Source organism: Notolepis coatsorum, assembly GCF_963971535.1.
Source record: "Notolepis coatsorum genome assembly, chromosome: 15".
Classification (NCBI taxonomy): domain Eukaryota; kingdom Metazoa; phylum Chordata; class Actinopteri; order Aulopiformes; family Paralepididae; genus Notolepis; species Notolepis coatsorum.
The window spans coordinates 81,267,872-81,287,434 of NC_140179.1; the positions used below are offsets into that span (position 1 = coordinate 81,267,872).

The 19,563-nt window shown below is 43.0% G+C and overlaps 1 protein-coding gene across 1 annotated transcript; it reads right to left on the reverse strand.

The window, feature by feature from the left end:
* Window positions 1-3,371: 3,371 nt before the first annotated feature.
* LOC311241923 (protein mono-ADP-ribosyltransferase PARP12-like) lies at window positions 3,372-15,040 on the reverse strand. The gene is made up of 8 exons (XM_084330876.1): window positions 14,564-15,040; window positions 13,659-13,794; window positions 12,432-12,693; window positions 9,821-9,916; window positions 9,238-9,364; window positions 8,617-8,785; window positions 5,510-5,630; window positions 3,372-3,852 (listed from the first exon to the last, which is right to left on the reverse strand). The coding sequence occupies exons 1-8, from the start codon at window positions 14,893-14,895 to the stop codon at window positions 3,749-3,751; spliced, it is 1,347 nt and encodes a 448-aa protein (XP_084187002.1). The 5' UTR covers window positions 14,896-15,040; the 3' UTR covers window positions 3,372-3,748.
* Window positions 15,041-19,563: the final 4,523 nt, after the last annotated feature.

Sequence of the window (19,563 nt, forward strand, 5' to 3'; positions counted from 1 at the left end):
ACCAGACGTGAAAGCACCTTCTTGAGATCAAGTGTACAAAAAAATCGAATGAAATTAATAAAGGGCAGATGATTTACAGGTATTCCCTTTTTTATCTTTTTTTTTTTACAGTACATAATTTTGCCATCCAGACATGAATATAGAATATCAGGCCTATAAATTACCTTATTATGGCCAACTCACACATCTATGGATTGGGCCAAATCTCCTCTTTCAAATGGCACAGTTCAATCTGGATTTAGTACCACCAGGCGCCCCTGACAGGGCAGCAAAAACCGTGAATGAAATCTACTTACATTACTTTTTTGTAATGTAAATTGCTTCCGCCATTTTTTATCTATTGAGCCGTTTTTTTCCAGACGTTCACAGAAAGGTAGAGAAACTAAGTACGTTCTATTTTATGGCAATAACGTTCAGGTTTGTTCGACCCTGTGAGATATGATCCCAAAAATTAAGTTGAAAAATAATTTCACGTCAGACGGCTCAAAGTTTGACAGGGGCTGGCGTGAGCTAGTGTAGTTTTTCAAAATTCAAAAGCCCTGGGTCTCTTCCTTCAAAAGACTACACTCACTTTTCGCTGCACCACTTCCTCCCGTCAAATAGATTTCTATAAACTCCTATTTCACTAATAACACTTAAAATCATTGGTAAACAAATGTAGTGCTGAAAATATACACGTTGACTGCTGTTTTGACATGATTAAGGTCTTTACTCTTGGCTACATTTGAGGGGGGAAAAACGCAACATTAATGAATATGTTCTCTATTGATCGATTTATGCCGTGATATGAATCTCGGGGTTAAAGCCTTTTGCAATTCTCTGCAAAAAAATCCTCCTCCTCTGAAACGGCATACGGCACCTTTAAGATTTGGATTAGAGAGTGGGCCTTTAAATTAAAACATGCATGGGCTAGGGAACAATGCCTATGAAGCAGCATATATATTAGAGTGAGGTTTAGTGTGTAAGGGTTCAATCCAGTGGAATCAACAGAATGTTCCACACAGCGCTTTTTCATGCAAGAAAAGCAATCTACAAAATATTGCTGATATGCGATATATAACAAATTGCATATTAGACCAATTTCACCCCTCTTTGTAAATGAACATCATAACATTATTAGGTATGTCTCCTTGCTATGACTGTAGATCACACAGCCGTACTTGACATTTACATCTAGTCATTTAGCTGATGCTTTTATCCAAAGCGACTTACAAGTTCTGTACAACATGTCAGCGGGAATGGTACAACTCTGGCAGCTAAGTGATGACAATGTTCGTCAAACAGTGTTGAACCTGGGTGCTGCAGTGTTGAATGCATAGTAGTAAAGACATATATTAGCATAGTAGGTAGTAGTATAGGCAAGGAAGATTATTTTAGTAGTAAAGTGCATAATAGTAAAAGACAGTACAAAGGTTAGTAGTTATTCTTTTCATTTCAGATATTGATTGAAGAAGTGTGTTTTTAGTCGACGGCGGAAAATGTGTCTGGTTTTGGCTGTCCCGACTGTGGTGGGAAGTTCGTTTCACCATTGTGGAGCAAGGACCGAGAATACCGACCGAGAACTTAAGTTTCATCAGAGCCTGACGTAGGTCCTTGTATCGAAACATATCGTTAGCCTCATAGCCTAAGTAATTTTTTGGCCAAATTGATATTTCTGCCTAACTCTACTCTCCTCACACTGCTGCACCACCCTGGCTTAGTGGCTGTGTCCTCAGCCAATCAGAACCTTGTTATGTTACAAATCCCTTTCTGCCTAACTCACTCGTGTGGCTTGTGCCAAAATTCGTTTTTTATTCTTTTCCGAAAGTCTTGAAAAATGACTTAGGCAATTATGCTATGAGGCTAACGATATATAAAGTAAAGATGACAATGAAGATGTTTTATTAGAAGACAGCGTGAACTCTTTCCTTCTTAATTGCCAACCCGTCGCCTTGGACTCAGGTGTGCAATAACCTCTAGTCTTAGCTGGGATCAAATCCATCCAAAAACCAGAGCCTTCCTTCCTACGTGTCTCCCCTTCTGCGTCTCCCTCTCATCCTCCCTACTGTCTCAGTGATCTCACTAAGAAAACACCCAGGGCACGGGCTGCCCACTCCACTCCACAAAATAAATAAACAAAAGAGAATCACAAAAAGTGTTGCCTGAAGTCAGAGAGTCCTATGAATGCACACCCCCTTCTCTCTCTCACGCTCTGTCGTTCTTTTTCCTTTTCTTCTCTCTTCTCCTCCTCCTCACAGCACTCTTTTCTCCCCAGCTGTTCAATCCATCTCTTGTCTCCCCTCACACGTGTGTATGTGAATGCCATCAGCACACACCCACACAGACACACAAATACCCCCCCCCCCCCCCCCCCCCAACACCACACACACACACATATATACATTACACACACACAAATACTGAGTGGGAGAAAGACAGATAGAGGAGGGAGGGAGCGAGACAGGGACCGGTGAAGAAGGATGGTGAGGGGAAAACAGATTAGACACAGAGAGAGATAGAGATATAGATAGAGAGAAAGAGAGTTGATAGATAAAGCCAGGAGAGATAGATTGTCTAAGAATAGCGGCCCACGCACAACCGTTTAGTCCATCCATACAGGTTTGATGACGATGATCTGATCACCAGCGCTAAGTATGCACCACTTAAGCCAACACACAATCTAACTGTGTGTGTGTGTGTTAGGGCTTGATGATTATGGTCTAAATCCTAATCACGATTATCTTGACCGATATTGAAATCTCAATTATTGAACACGATTACACATTGATTTGAGGACATCACATGAATCTGTTTGTTGTTGATCTACTTTTTCTCCCCATTTTCTATTTTTCTCCCATCCCAATTTCGTATTATCCAATTCTTCCCTCCCCTGTCTCGAACGTTGCTAGACCATGCCTCCCACTGGTCGGCTGCAGTGAGGACCAAGCCTTGCATCACGTGTCCCCTCTGGTACTCGAGGAGGCAGCCGTCGCATCTTTTCACCTGTACAGCGCGGTCTCTCAGTGGCGAGGAGTAACGCGTGGGAGGCTCACGCTGCCCCCGATACTTCCTGATTCTGATGTACAGGCGCACCAACCAACCTGTAGGAGTCGCTGTCCACAACGTCCAATCCCCACCCACCGGCTTTCCCACCCCCTAATACTGCCAATTGTATTAGTATGAACGACCAGCCAAGCCGGAAGCAACGCCGAGAGCTGGGCTCGAACCCAGCATATCCTGCGTTAGTGGCGAGCGCCTTGCCCACTGCGCCACTTAGCCACATGACTGAATCTGTTTGACCTTTCTTCTCGACCGAAGGCCGCCTTTCTGTCATCTTCTACAAGTTATGTGTACAGATTGCACATTTCAAATCAAGAGACAATACAATGACAAACATTCTTTGTAGATTTATTTGGTCACGAACACAAACAACACCTACACAAAGCATCCATCCAGCCATAGTCCCTACATCATAGTTAGACTTTACAGAAGCTACTGCAGAAAAAAAAAAGAAAAAGAAAATGTAACATAATAATAATACGATTCAGAAACATCGTTACCACAACATCATCTGCAGTTAGTTAAGACGCATAATTGATACTAGTCTACTACGAACTCAAAAGTAGGTAGGGTCTAATGCAGACAAGAGTGGGGTCACCCCCGCTTCACCAAATACAGACGTATACGCCCGCTCAGACAGCAAGCCAGCTAGAGTAAAGGCACTCTTCTTCATTCAGAAAGAAACAGATCTGTCAGTTCTCTCTTCTCTCTACCGGGAAGTCGTCTTCTTCTCCACCTCCGAGGTGGAGATAAAGTGAGGTCGTCGACGAACCCTCCTCTTAGTGTTGTGTTTAGGGTTCCGCTGATACATATCTGTAGTAGAGAGAGAGAGAGAGAGAGAGAGGGGGAGAGAGAGTGTGAGAGAGAGAGAGAGAGAGAGAGAGGGAGAGAGTGTGAGAGAGAAGGAGAGAGAGAGAGAGAAGGGGATGAGATCAAGTTCAAGTTCTTTATTGTCAAATACACAACAATACAGGAGACATTGCAGGTAATGACATTTGTGCGTTTAGAGCTCAGACTCAACGGTGCACAATTAAGAAACAACAATGAATACAAGAATGGTAACAATAAGTAGTAGTAGTAAAATCAAATTAAATATAAAATGAGGTAAGATAAATCAATCGTTTACAGAAAGTGTCTTGCGTATAGTGCAATGCATGTGCAGTGCAGGGTGCAGTGTGCGTCCAATAACAATAAGTAGTACTTATTATTAGTACTTTTATTTTATCGTACTACTACTACTTATTATTATTGGACACACACGCACCCTGCACCTTAACTCTTTAATTGCCAAACCCGAGATAAGTGGAGTTAACTCGCCATGCGTTGGACGCCAGAATGTGAGATATCTCAGGTTTTGGTCGTTTATTCTTTTATTCAATATTTTTTATTCATTATTCATCCAGGGACCTTGGTGTTCCCATAGGGAATGAGTCTGAGATCGCCAAAGTGCAATACCGGCCGCATCCATCTAGACGGGCACCCTTTGAAACCTTATATCTTGGCCTGTGCAGCGGTCAAATGTCTCCGGGCGCAGTTTTCTGGGTCGGGCCAGTTGAGCGGTTCTCCCAGTTGCATTGAAGCGCGTCAAATGCTCCCGATCCATATGTTGTGGTGGGTTATGTCGTGGACCAAATGGACATTGGATGGACCAGATGGTGATCAAACAATTGGAATATTATTTTTGGAATACTCCCGATCACAGGTAAGGACTATCTGATGTGAATTCTGGCTCAATCGTGCAATGCTTTTATAACGATCAAGCTGATAAAAGTTTAGTGTTCAATACGAATGCCATTACTGGCAAACAAATAATCAGAAACGACCCCACCCCCCCTTGCATGCATTCATGATGAAACATAATACCTATTATAAACATTTGATTTGGGAATAGTAGCGTGTCCAGGCAAGAAACGGCAACGCTTATAGTAGGATTCACGTATGAGGCTATAACTCAGCCTTTCGGGAATGACCCCAGACCACTCTAAAACCATACTTATATTCACCACGGTATTATAACACGGGAACGTATGGATGACATTTTTTTATTCTTTTTCACATACTGAACAATAGATAGTTGATGTCAAATGGGCCATAGTATTGTATCCATAGCTATAATATAGAATATAGTTATAGCTCTACAAACAAGGTGACGCACTCCTATCTTTTAAAGCGTGGCATTGCTACAACAGGCCCCATCTAATAGCTGGCGCTGAATGAGTTAACATGCACATACACAAGACACTTTCTGTAAACGATTGACTATTTCATCTTACCAATTCTTTTTTATTTTATTTAGTTTTATCGTACTACTAATACTAAGTAGTAGTACGATAAAACAAAATAAAATATCAAAATGAGGTGAGATGAAATCAAGTCAACTGGGAGGAAGATCAGAAGAGAGAGAGGCGTAGTAGAGTGCGTCTCTCCGTGGCCACAGGTGGACGGCGATGGGAGACGGATCAGGAGTTACCGTGGAAGCTGAGATGGTACTCGCGGCGCCCTTTCACCACGGTCACCTCCGCGGTCCTGTCGGCCATGTACGCCTCCTCCAGGTCCTGCGACGTCAGGGACGTCTTGCGCAGCTTGTCGTCCTGACCGCAGAAGAGGGGGAGGGTGAAAGGGTCCATTAGTCTTGGACTAAGGTTATTATAAACAAAAACAAAAAAACTGGTGACATTTTTTTTTCTTAATAAAAAAAAAAAAAAAAAAAATTAAATTATATTGTGCATTTCTAAAACGAACAAAACTAAAACTTAAGTCTTTGTAAATATGGCCAAATTACAACAGTGCTGTATATACCGCATATTTACATTTATATTTACTGCATATATATATATCCATATTTGTCTGAATGCAACTGCATATATCCCCACTATATACTTACTTGTAGACCTGAATATAACCCATAGCTCTGTATGATAGCATGTACAAATGCTGTATATACCATATATATATTTATTCTCACCGCATATATATATCCACGTCCATCTGTACATAGTCCTTTTACATATCTATAGATACTATATCTATAACTGTACATATCCTACTCTTACTAGTTACACTGCTGGCCAGTATGACTACAACCATACTGTCTTTATACCTGTATCACAGTACATATTATACTACAACTCTGTACATACAGTACATCTGATTAGTACTACACTCAGTAGTACTAATTTGTATATTTTGTACCCGGTTTAATCACCTGTACATTGTATATTGCTGTTACACTTTACCGTTATATTTGCACTCTGGTTGAATGCCAAACTTATTTTTGTTGTACTGTACTTGTGCTGTATAATGACAATACATTTTAATCTAATCTAATTAGTCAAGGTAGCAAGCACGAGGAGGTATTGGTGCACAAGTTTATCAAGACTTGGGTGTCTACACGACTCAATTGCCTTCATAAAGTGAGTTGACTATATTACATAATACCTTCCGGCCTTCTCAAATCTTGCCCCTAACAAATACCCCCGATGTTATAATAAACACCAAAAATCTACACAAACACAATCACTCATACATGCATCAATGAACCCAACACATACATGTTCTTATATAACAGTTTACACAAAAAGTTACTATACTATTTCCCCATTTCGGTGGACCTTAAATGTTCTACACAGGTTTCTAAGGTATACCTTTTCAAAAAGGAGCTTGCTTCTAAGAGAGCGTTTCCTAGAGAGGTCCCTGAAGGACAAAGGTACATCATAAGGTGGAGCTGTCCTTCACTGTGGTGCTGAAACGTGGATCAATCTATTCCTCCTAATCAATTGTTTCGCTTGTATAGGATGTTGTGTCGGCCTAATAACGCTAACTGTGACAGGATGAGCGGAGCGTGTCGCTGAGGGACAGCCATAAGTGCCCTGGACAGCCCTTTTAAAAAGGTAGACCTTTCAGAAGGTATAGCTTAGCTTAACCGGACGCCTGTAACTGTTCCGCAACAGTAAGTTACTTCCGGGGTAGGCCTGATTGGCCCCGACAGGCACGTGACGCGGCAAACTCAGGACGCGCAACGAGGCTGCCGAGAGCTGTCGCGCGGAAATAGGCTGTCTATTGCCATTCTCTAACACAAACTCTAACCTTAACCAGCTCCTTAACAGCGCCTAAACTTAACCCTTCTAACCTTAAGCAACTCCGAAACAATGCCTAACCTTAACCAACTCCGAAACAATGCCTAAACTTAACCGGCGAAATGAATGCACGTTAAAAAAGATTGCCATTCTCTAAGTCAAACTCTAACCTTAACCAGCTCCTTAACAGCGCCTAAACTTAACCCTTCTAACCTTAAGCAACTCCGAAACAATGCCTAACCTTAACCAACTCCGAAACAATGCCTAAACTTAACCGGCGAAATGAAACGGCGAAAGAATGCGAATAGTTAAAAAAAAAAAAAAAAAAATTGAAGGGAATCGAACTCGCCAGCAACGAGCCGTAGGATCCACAGCCATGCAGTCTTGCCAATTGAGCTATTTCTGGATACTGAATTAGGGGGCGGTTACTGGCATATAATGAGCTCCGCTCTGCCGCTCTGCGGCAGAGAAAGTTGCGCGTCACGTGCCTGTCGGGGCCAATCAGGCCTACCCCGGGCCCGGAAGTAACTTACTGTTGCGGATAAGCTATAAGCTAACCGGACATGAAACTTACCAATGTGTTCCGTGTCTCTAGTGAACTGTAGACACCATTTCCTCAATTCATTTCAATAGGGCCCAAGTCGAGGAAAGTTGAAAACATAGTGGAGGAAATAAGTGTCGGCAGTTCACTAGACGTCTGCTCATACAGAGTTTCTGGGGGAGGAGGCGACACGTCGGTCCATGTTATGTCTGAATAACATAGGATTCAGGTTTTTTTTTTTTTATGTGGGGAAACAGCGCCCTTTATCTCTCATCATCATACAGGGCTGAAGGAGACACCAGAGTTTTCTTCCCAACAGTGAAACGATAATTATGCTAGCGAAGTGAATATAGCAAAATGTGAGTAGAGCCAACTGGCTGTGATAATAGCGACAAAAAGGTTTCCCCAACTGCAGAGTACATTGACAATAAATAGCCTGCCTCACCCTGGCAGACAGGTGTCACTACACCCGTGTTGACGTACAGCTGAAATACAACCAATGTTCCACTGTCGACTGAAAACACACCTCCTCAAACAATATCTGAAATAATATCAGATACATTTTTTATAAAATAACCCTCTAACCTTTAACATTATGTACCCTAATACAATGCTATTCTTATACTACTACCTATCTTGCTAATATGTCTATACTACTATGCACTCAAGAGTGCAACACTCAAGCTCGATATTATTTGACAAACAACGCCACTGACCCTTAGCTGCCAGACATGTACCCCTCCTGGTGACTTGTTGTTCACAATCTGTAAGTCACTTTGGATAAAAGAGTCAGCTAAAATGACTAAATTGTAATTCTGAAGCACATGTTGTTTTGTCGAGCGATTAGCGAATGTGTAAAACGAGTTTGTGTAAGGAAGACACTGTGGAATTCTCCTTTTAACTTCTAAAAGGTTATCCCAAAATAAAATTACGAGACACCTGTGGCCTAACGGGACTCACAGGCCGTCCGTACTCGATCCAGTTTTCGTGGTCGCCCTTGTAGTACCACAGCCACTCGGTTGTCAGTATGTAGTGGGCGGGCTTTGTAACCGAGGAAACCGTGGAGAGGCGGCGGATGGGGTCCAACTCCCGTGTCATGGTCAGGAAGTCTATGGGCCGCGCTCCTGTGCTGTGAACAGAACAACCAACAAAGCGTTTAAGAGAACACGCCAACATTTTGGGAAATTAGCTAGCTTATCGTCTTTTCCAGAGAGAGACAAGAATATAGATACCAGTGTCCTCTATGTGCGTTCAGTAGAAAGCTATCTGGCTGCATGTTAGCCTAGCTTAGCACAATGAATGGAAACAGACAGTGATGGGTAGCCTAGGCATTGTCCAACTAACAAAGGCTACCCATCACTGTCCGCTTCCATTCATTGTGCTAAGCTAGGCTAACATGCAGCCAGATAGCTTTCTACTGAACGCACATGAGAGGAAACTGGTGTCTATCTTCTTGTCTCTCTCTGGAGAAGACATAAGCTAATTTGCCAAAATGTTGGCGTGTTCCTTTAAGCTCTGTGCCTAGCTCCCGGCAAGAGCGCTATGACGCCCATCGGCGTTCGGAAGGAGCCGACCCCTGACCTTTGCGTCTTGCGGGGGTCGCAGAAGGCCCGCTCGATCTCCTCCATGTGCCTCAGGTCCCTCCAGCAGCTCCCGTCGAACACCTCCCACTTGTAGGGGAGGGTAGAGTGCACACGGATACACTGGTCTAGAGAGACAGACAGACAGACAGGACAATAGCTTGTTGACTAGGTGTGTAACGATGCGACCTCACAACGATTATTCAGGCAACGAGTCAATGCATCATGAAATCTCTTTATTTGACCACGATTCGATTCGATACATTTTCTATCAGTTAATTCCCCAAAAAATTTGAATAGACAAATGTGGCTGGGGGAACTGATTCACTCAGCATGAATGGACTATGTCAATAAAAACAATACACACACAAAAAAAAAAAAAAACATAATTTTTCCCCCCCCCCGATTAATTTAGATTATAATCGATTCTAACATATTCAAATCGATGCAGTTGAATCGTCACATTAGAATCGATGCATTTCGATTAATCGATGCATCGTTACACCCCTATTGTTGACACAATCTCACCCAAGGCAACGTGCAAAAAAACTAAAGCCAAATCGGCTAGAAGGCGGCGAGCTCACCCTGGAAGCGACAGTTCTTGCGGATGAAGTGCAGGCAGATCTCATTCCTCTCTTCCGTCCCAGTGATGGGCTTGTGGACTGGGTCACACATTCTCTCTGACATACAGAAACATATATATATATATATATATATATATATATATATATATAAAATTTTAATTGTATTCATAAAAAGTCCAATATCGATGTATTGGACAATATTCTGACACATCCTTTTGCAGGACAGCCTATTTGTACTGCATGCAAAAAAAAACTGCATGGTTTGGGCCTAAATCTGCATACAACTAGCATAAATTGCCCATGGCTGCAAAGAGGAGCCTTGTGTGGTTCCAATGAGCCCATTTTTATTCGGATATCTCAGTGAAGGGCCATGCCCATTTTCCAAATGTAACTTGATTTTGGAGCAATATTTATCCCCTTTGCGGGTGATGTATAACATATCTTCATGCCAGCTCAACATGAGCCTGCTACTACAGCTACATAAAATATGGCTAACCAACAGACGGGATTACCTGTGGGGGAATCATTAACATTGAGATACATGTCAGTAATAAGCCAGTAGTATCATGGCAACAGATTTATCGGTCAGGCTCCATTTTATTTTTATTTAACCTTTATTTACCCAGGCAAGCAAGTACGAACAAATTATTATATACAAAAACAGCCGACCAAAAAGCAAAGGCCTTTTGAACGAAGGGGGGGGGGAGCTGCAACAAAAACAAGGTTATGTACATGCATACAAGTAAAAATAAAAAATTTACTAGGGATGCTCGATATTGGCTTTTTTACCGATACCGATATACCGATATTGTCCAACTCTTAATTTTCGATACCGATATCAACCGATACAGATATATGCAGGGTTCCCCCCCCCAAAAAATTTAATAATTTCAGGTAATTAACATTACATATCTCTTGTTGTGGAATTAACACAACATTATGCATACTTTTGACAATAAATAAAATCTGAATTTGTTCTTACTTGCTTGCCTGGGTAAATAAAGGTTATAGAAATGTAAAAAAATTAAATAAAATAGAAAAGTTTTTTTTTTAAACAGATACCGATATCTTCCGATATCACATTTTAACACTATGGGTGCCGGAGGTTAAATTCATGCTATACCATGGGTTGCCAGCTCTATTTGTCTATGGATAAGTACCCCTTCTTTGCATGGCTATAACTTTTTAAATTCTATTGCTACATTGCCATTATTAGGGCCCATTCAAAGTCCTATATGTATTGTTCATTGTGTAGCAACGTTAAACTTTTTCATTCACATATTCATAGTAAAGTATGGTCTAATGTATAAGTATGTTTTCATCTCTCTCTGCAGCTTTCTCCAGAACGTGATCTATAGCCTCAAATGCATTATATTGATGATGAAATACAGTTTGATGGCAATCGGGGCGATATAAAAAATTTCAATTGGACGTACTTCTAGAATGATCTACGTATGATCTGATGATGACCGGATGGGCGGGGGATCGTTTATAATTCCGTGGGCAGCGTTATATCATTCATCTAGTGTGGGTCATATGTTCATCATAACAGTTTATATGGAACACGTTCAAGAATAACGCTGAATCTCACCGGATCTTCCTCGCGCCGTTGGACGATCAGCGTGGTGTAGACCGTTTTCGATTATGGGATGTTTATCCTGATGAACCATTTCCAGCTTGTATAATACTATATACGTCCAAATCATGTTGTTTATCGAGTTATTGGCAATGGATCGCTATTATATTGTGACGAGCCAGAGTGCCGGCAGCCAAACCGAGTGCCCGGAAGTAATATGGCCGACCAGCACAACCTCCATAGCACATCCTGTTTGGCGATTGCGCCGATCGGCCACCAGATGGCGCTCCTGAACCGCCAGAGAGCTCAGTGGGTCCTCCTGGTGGATCTCAGGCCAGCGGAGGGGAAATATGAATCCGATCACAGATTTTTTAAATATTGATATTAAAGACGCTGTAAAGCGTCCTTCGGCAACTTGAGCATGGCCGGGAATGACGCTGTAAAGCGTTTCCCGGCAGTTAAAGTGTTAATGCCGATATCGGCCGATAATATCGGTAGGCTGATAATATCGGACATCCCTAAAAATTACAATAAACTCTAACACACACGCAAATACATACACACACACACACACACTTACCTCTGGGGACGTAGGGCGTGGGTGCAGTGAGGTGGTGGATGTTCTGGTAGATGACACACACTTACCTCTGGGGACGTAGGGCGTGGGTGCAGTGAGGTGGTGGATGTTCTGGTAGATGACACACACTTACCTCTGGGGACGTAGGGCGTGGGTGCAGTGAGGTGGTGGATGTTCTGGTAGATGACACACACTTACCTCTGGGGACGTAGGGCGTGGGTGCAGTGAGGTGGTGGATGTTCTGGTAGATGACACACACTTACCTCTGGGGACGTAGGGCGTGGGTGCAGTGAGGTGGTGGATGTTCTGGTAGATGACACACACTTACCTCTGGGGACGTAGGGCGTGGGTGCAGTGAGGTGGTGGATGTTCTGGTAGATGACACACACTTACCTCTGGGGACGTAGGGCGTGGGTGCAGTGAGGTGGTGGATGTTCTGGTAGATGACACACACTTACCTCTGGGGACATAGGGCGTGGGCGCAGTGAGGTGGTGGATGTTCTGGTAGATGAAGGGCAGGTCGTGGACGACGTCTCCACCGAGGCCCCGCTCCTCCAGCATGCGGCGGCCGTGCTGGTCGACGACGTGCTGCCGCTTGCACTTGTGGCCGAACAGACAGGCGCCCTGCACAAAGTGCATGCACACGTGCAACTTGGTGCAGTTGTCCATGAAGGTGCAGGCGCCGTCCGGCCCTGGGCCCTTGTTGTAGTGAGAACACACCTGTAGAGGAGGAGGGAGGGAGCACACGAGGAACACCGTCGATTCGCTGCCGCAACGTGTTTCACTCACACTTTTCAAACCAGATCCAGAGTCTCTTGGGACAATCACAAGTCAATAATCCAAACCTCTCACACACTACTTTACCTCTCCGGAAATGGACACTTCCCTCTCAGGTCAAACGCACATCAACAGGGCACTTTTTGTTTTTACATTTTCTTTTGTTGTTGTTGTTGTTTTTCTTTTTTTTTTTTTTTTTTTTTTTTTTACAAAACAGGGTCAGGTCCTTCGAGGGCATTTCTTCGTTCCAGTTTTTCTTCACCCAGTTCTGGGCATTATATTTTCTGGTGTTGGAACTATTTGACTTGACTTGTTTTTTGTGTGTGTTTTGACTTTAACAGCAGCCTGACCTTAAAAAAATCAACTTACATCTCCTGCGTTGACATTACCGTGTAGTACTCCTTTTTGATTGTGGCCAGTGAAACTGCTCTCATTCGAGGAAGTATCATCCAAATCAGATAGCTGGATTCTCGTTTCACCGGTACCGCTACGTCTACAGGCGCTTCCCCCTCTCTCTCTCTCCCTCTGCAAAATCCCAGGAATACGAAAAAGGCTACTCTGGTCTTTTGTTCTTCTCCAGAGAAAAGTCGAAACGACAGTGAGCTGCGGTGGAAACATTTCTCCAACGCTTTACTAAACAGAGAGCACAACTTAAGAGCACTGACAACAACGCCAGAGCGCCACACAAACCACCAGAAGCACCTGCAATGCAAAAAAAATGTCCCACATTTAAACGGAGGTCACAGTGGATAGCAAAACAAGCATGTGATAAAAAATAAAATAATAATATTTTTCGCAAAGAACAAAGGAAAACGACAGTATTTGGCCAGCTTGGAAGTGCAAGGGATACAGATGTGTGTCCCGCCATAGGTGAGCCAATCACATCTTTGGGCACATAGGTGCATTACCTCCGGCAGCAAGGTGGGATCGTTCTGCAGGAGCAGTAGAAACAGGTCGTCTTCACTCAGCTCATGCAGGGTGCACTCTCTCAGGATGGGGTAGTTGTGCTCTGAACGTATATCATGGGAGAACTTGCACGGTTTCCTACGAGGAGGGGGTGAGAGACTCAAACTGTCAACACGCAGTCTATTACACATTCAAAACCGCTCTTAAAGAGCACCTACGGGAGGCTGCAATTCGAAACTGGCCACCGTAAATGTCCAACGCCCCCCCCCCCTCCTAATGTACAGTCTCCTCCCCACCGTATGTATATATTCTCTCCCCACCGTATGTATATTTCTCTCCTACCCACCCACCCACCCGCTCCTAATGTACAGTCTCCTCCCCATCATATGTGTATATTCTCATCCCCACCATATGTATATAATCTCTGTCAATATCTATGGGTAACACAGTACTGTATATTTGCATATCATATATGTCACAAATGTAACAGTACTATTATACCTGTATGTCATGTATGTCCCTATGCCATAAATGTCATGATGTCATGTATGTTGTGTAAGTCATAAATGTCACTATGAATTGAAAATGGGGGACCCTGGTGTAAACAAGACAAACGTCTTTCTCTGGTCTGCATCCCCTTAACAATTGTGTGTATATTGAGCCGTACTGTATTGTACCCATTCTGCAATCTGTTAAATAAAGTTTTCATTCATTCATTCATCACTAGATCAGGTGCATAACCAAAAAAAATACAGAAGCACTGTTGTATGTTGCAGGTTATTAATTGCACCAGTCAGACACAACACGGGGGCGTGGTCAGGGCTGCTGGCGGTGGTCACTCCCAGAGAAGCTAACTCGGGTTAGCAGCAAAAGTGATGGAGGCCAGCTAAACAACAAAGACACTCACCTGCCTTTCCCATATCTGCAATTTCCATAAACAAAATATTTACAAAGGTGCAGCTCCTGGCAATGCGAGCAGTCCTGTTTTCTATATATCTTGCACAGTCGCAGCGATGTTTTCGCGACAACGGTACAGTCAGCGCCCCACTCGTCCGTCCGCTCCTCCGCGTTCTTCACGATCACGAAGCGGGGGCACTTCTTCACGATGAACCACAACTCGTCCTCCGTGATGTCGAAGCGCTGGAACACCTTCCTGTGCAGCTGCAGGAGCACCATGGAGCCTTTGTTGTTACACAGCACACTCGTCGCATGGTGAATGATTCTAGTGTAGCTGGACATGTTGGAACCAAAACACAACAACAGGCGGATGTCCGATCGCCACTACTGTTGTGGAGCAGATGTGTTTCCAAACCTTTTGACCACGCGGGGGCGCTCCTGCTCCAATGTGTAATGGGTCTCAAATTGATGTTTGCTGCCCCCCAGTGGACGCTGTGGGGGTCGGACAGACACCCCATGGTTTGATTGATTGATTGATAACTTTATTAACAGATTGCAGAATGGGTACAATACAGTACGGCTCAATACTCACAATTGTTAAGGGGATGCAGACCGGAGAAAGACTTTCATCTAGTTTACATCAGGGTCCCCGGACACAGTCAGGCGTTTATTTTGAACCTTTGACATTGTATGTTTGTCTGACTGTCAACACGATTTTAGATTAGATTGTATTGTCATTGCACAGCCCTGCTAAATATTCCATCCCACTGTAATATTGCTATTTTCATTTCTAACTATAGTGTGTATATACTTGACCACATTGTGTACAATTGTACAGCCCCTGGCCTATTTTATTTTATAATTTTATTCTATTGTGCTTCTATTTTAATTTAGTTGTTAGTTGCAATTTTATTTTATTCTACCGAAATTGTCTGTCTGTTAATGTCGCACCAAAAACGACCAACTCAAATCCCCTGTATGTGTAAACTACTTGGCAATAAAGACCTTTCTGATTCTGAAATTAAGTTGGTGTCTAACCAGAGTGCAAAGTAAAGTGCATAGCAGTATACAGTGTAACGTGAATATGTGGAGTAAACGTGCTAAGCTAATGTATGTGAATGAATGAATGAAAACTTTATTTAACAGATTGCAGAATGGGTACAATACAGTACGGCTCAATACAATTGTTAAGGGGATGCAGACCTGAGAAAGACGTTTGTCTTGTTTCCATCAGGGTCCCCCATTTTCAATTCATATAGACATTTATGACATACACAACATACATGACATTTATGGCATAGGGACATATAGGTATTTAGTACTGATACATTTCTGACATAAGCGGTATTCAAATATACAGTACTGTTACCCCTAGATCCTGACAGAGTATATACATATGATGGGGAGGGGACTGTACATTAGGAGGGGGTGGGTGGGAGGGAAATATACATACGGCGGGGAGGGAATATATACATGCGGTGGGGAGGAGACTGTCTATTAGGAGGTGGTGGGGGTTTTCGGCATTTACGGTGGCCAGTTTCGAATTGCAGCCTCCCGTAGGTGCTCTTTAAGAGCGGTTTTGAATGTGGGCAGGGATTCACATTCCTTTACAGCTTTGGGTAGGGCGTTCCACATTGTTGTGGCATAATTGCGAAACGTGTTTAGTCCCTTGTTTGAGCCGAATCTGGGTTTAACATGATTTGTTGAGCTTCCTCTGGTGTAGTGGTTGTGGTATTCACTGACCTTTGGGAAGTATTTTGACATGTACATGGGCACCCCGGTCATATAGTGTATCTTGTAGACCAGGCCCATTGCAAGTTGCTGTACTCTGTCGTCTACTCTAAGCCATCCTAGGTGAGGTGGGTTCTGGGGTTCAGGTCAAGTAGTAGTCTGACCAGTTTGTTTTGTGATGTTTGTAATTTTGTTTTAAGCGCCTTTGAGGTGCTTTGGTACCATGAGGTGCACGCATAGTCATAGTACCCTTGAATGAGTGCTCCTGCCAGAGTCTTCAGGGTATTCTTGTTTACCAGAGAGGAGATCCGGTACAAGAATCTAGTTCGTTGGTTGACTTTTTTTATTACATTGGATGCCATTTTGTCACAGGAAAGATTTGCCTCTAGGATGGAACCCAGGTAGGTAATTTCGTCTTTCCTTGTGACAATATTGTCACCCACTGTAACTGAGAAGCCGTCGGTCTTGCTGAGTTTGTTATTTGAACCGAAGAGAATGGACTCTGTTTTGCCCATGTGTAATGATAGTTTGTTATCAGCGAGCCATATGCAGATTTTGCCTAGTTCCGTGCTGAGGGTTTTTTCAACCTGCAACTTGTTCTTGTCAGAGACCAGCAGGGCTGAGTCGTCCGCAAACAGGAACAAGTTGCAGTCACAGGCTGACGACATGTCATTTGCATAAATTAGGAAGAGTAGTGGTCCTAGTATGCTTCCTTGTGGAACACCACAGCTCACTGTGAGGGGGGGGGGGGGATAGAGTACCGTTTACCTCTACCATCTGTTCTCTCCCCTCCAGGTAGGATTGCATCCAGCTCACTGATAAGCTATCAAAACCAATTGCTTTTAGCTTGTCCATTAGAATGGAGTGATTGACAGTGTCGAAGGCCTTTTGAAGGTCCAGCATGACCATGCCGCAGTATTTGCCCGCGTCCACCTCTTGTTTGATGTGGTCGTTCAAATAGAGGAGGCATGTGTCAGTGGAGTGGGACGTTCTGAAGCCAGATTGGAATTCGTAGATTAGATTTTTTTCCGCCAGGTACTTTTCGACCTGTTCGTAGACTATTTTCTCCATGACTTTCGAGATGGAGGTAAGAATAGAAACAGGGCGGTAGTTGCCTGTGTCTAATTTGCTGCCCCTTTTGTGCAGAGGGGTCACTCTCGCAATTTTGAAGTCCTTGGGGACGTGCCCCTGTTTTATAGAGAGGTTTATTATGTGTGTGATGACTGGGGTGATGGCGGCTGCTGCGTCTCTGAGGAATTTGGAGGGGATGTTGTCATGGCCAGTGGCCTTTGTGGGATATTTGTAGATATCCTGATGAAGAATGTGCTCAGTCAACCGAGGCTTGGATAATAACAAAGGTTTATTAACCAAACAGATAGATTACATAGAGAGAATGGCTGAGGGGCTCTCCCCAGGTAGTCAGCTGAAGTGACCCAGGTAAAGCGACCTTGATTGTGGTCGGGAGGAGCCCTTTATAGTTCAACAAAGGGGGTGTGTGGTCCCATTTGATAGGTCAGATGGGGGGGAGGGGGTACAGGTTTGGGGACACAGGGGAGGGGGGTGATTCCACAGAGAGGGGGGGGGGCACAGGTAAGGGGAACATATTTACATGAGGACATATTATACCACAATACTCACTTTTCTTTCTTATAATGTGGGTGAGATTAATGTATAATATATCAGGATTGTTTGGAACAGGTAAAAGTGGGGACCGATGTAATCCATCGGTTAGAAAAGAGTGGAAAATTAACATGTGTTTGTATTTACAGATCTGGCTCTGAGGCGAGATGCAAAACAGTGCATGACTACACCGGATTCACCCAGAATAAAAGAAAAGAGTGGGAAATTAACATGTGTTTGTATTTACAGACAACCAAGAGATCTGGCTCTGGGTCAAGATACCGTTATACACAGAGAATAACATTGAAGTGCAGTTCACGCGACAAATTAGAATAGTAATTTCCGGAACCGGCCCACGGGAACAACCATTTGGGGAAGTATAGTTTTATCGTTTCAGTTTGTTTACGTTTCACATATGCACAGGCGCGTTCATTCGGTAACAAAACGCTGGTATAGGAATTCCAGGCTATTGAGAGCTCGTGGGAAAAATACTGTATGAATTGCAAAGCGTTATTTCCGAGGCGAATGAGAACACACGAACGTCGCATGGAGCAATGACGTGACGCTATGCGCGCCGTTAAAGTTATGATTTTATATTAAACTATCCATAGGCAAACGTAAAGTTTAATATGCCCAAGGCCGAAGGTATATGAAATCCACGTGCAGTATATGTTTTATTTGTATATGTATGTGCGCGCTGCTATTGGAAAGTGTTGAGTTGCGGTGGCGAGATGCAGAAGAGTGTTTCCAGGATTGCATTATCCCAGACCACCGGAGAAACGAACCGAACATTGCAGCTTTCCCCGGTGAGTATGAAAATCATAAATATGGATGCTTTGATTGATTGATTGAAAACGTTATTAACAGATTGCAGAATAGGTACAATACAGCACAGCTCAACACACAATTGTTAAGGGGATGCAGACCAGAGAGAGACTTTAGTCTTGTTTACATCAGGGTCCCCCATTTTCAATACCAGATTTGTTTACATCAGGGTCCCCCATTTTCAATTTATCAGGACATATTATGACATACATGACATACAGATAGTCAGTACTGCTACATCTGTACATTTATGACATACCAGATTTGCAAATTCAGTACTGTTTGTGATACAAAAGGAGTCAAGAAAAGGGAGTCATTTGACGTAGAAACTGTACATATACACAACTATCATCTCAGTTACAGCAAATTACAACTATCTCAGATCACTTGAGTGTTTATGTTGCTTTAATTTACACATTATAAGTCACATAAAGCTAATTACAATGTCTGTTTCAGAATTATAATACATCTGTGGGCGTACCGGTCATACTGACCATGGGAGCTAAACAAACACTTCCGGTTCCCAGTATATGGCAGTACAGGAATTGTAGTCCACATAAACAGCGTTAGATTAGACTTTATAAGCTTTCAATGTTGAAAACATGGAACACAAACAACATAGATTATGTTTAAAAGTAAGATGTTTAGGTTATATTCACTTGAGTTAATGTGTTTATCTAAAGAACCAATGAAAGATAACTAGCCCTTTCCATTGTAAGACATTTTTAAACATGATTCAAAATGTGTGGTTCCACATTCATATCGCTGCTGTCGGGACAAAACCTCATAACTCCATTTTTTGAATTTTTTTTTATTATATAAATCAACTCCGTA

Coding starts and splice junctions, on each gene's coding strand:
- LOC311241923 (XM_084330876.1), bottom strand. CDS start 14,895: ATGTCCAGCTACACTAGAATCATTCACCATGCGACGAGTGTGCTGTGT. Junction 13,795..14,563: donor TGCAGATATGGGAAAGGCAG/GTGAGTGTCTTT, acceptor CCCTCCTCGTAG/GAAACCGTGCAAGTTCTCCC. Junction 3,853..5,509: donor GTACCATCTCAGCTTCCACG/GTAACTCCTGAT, acceptor TCTCTACTACAG/ATATGTATCAGCGGAACCCT.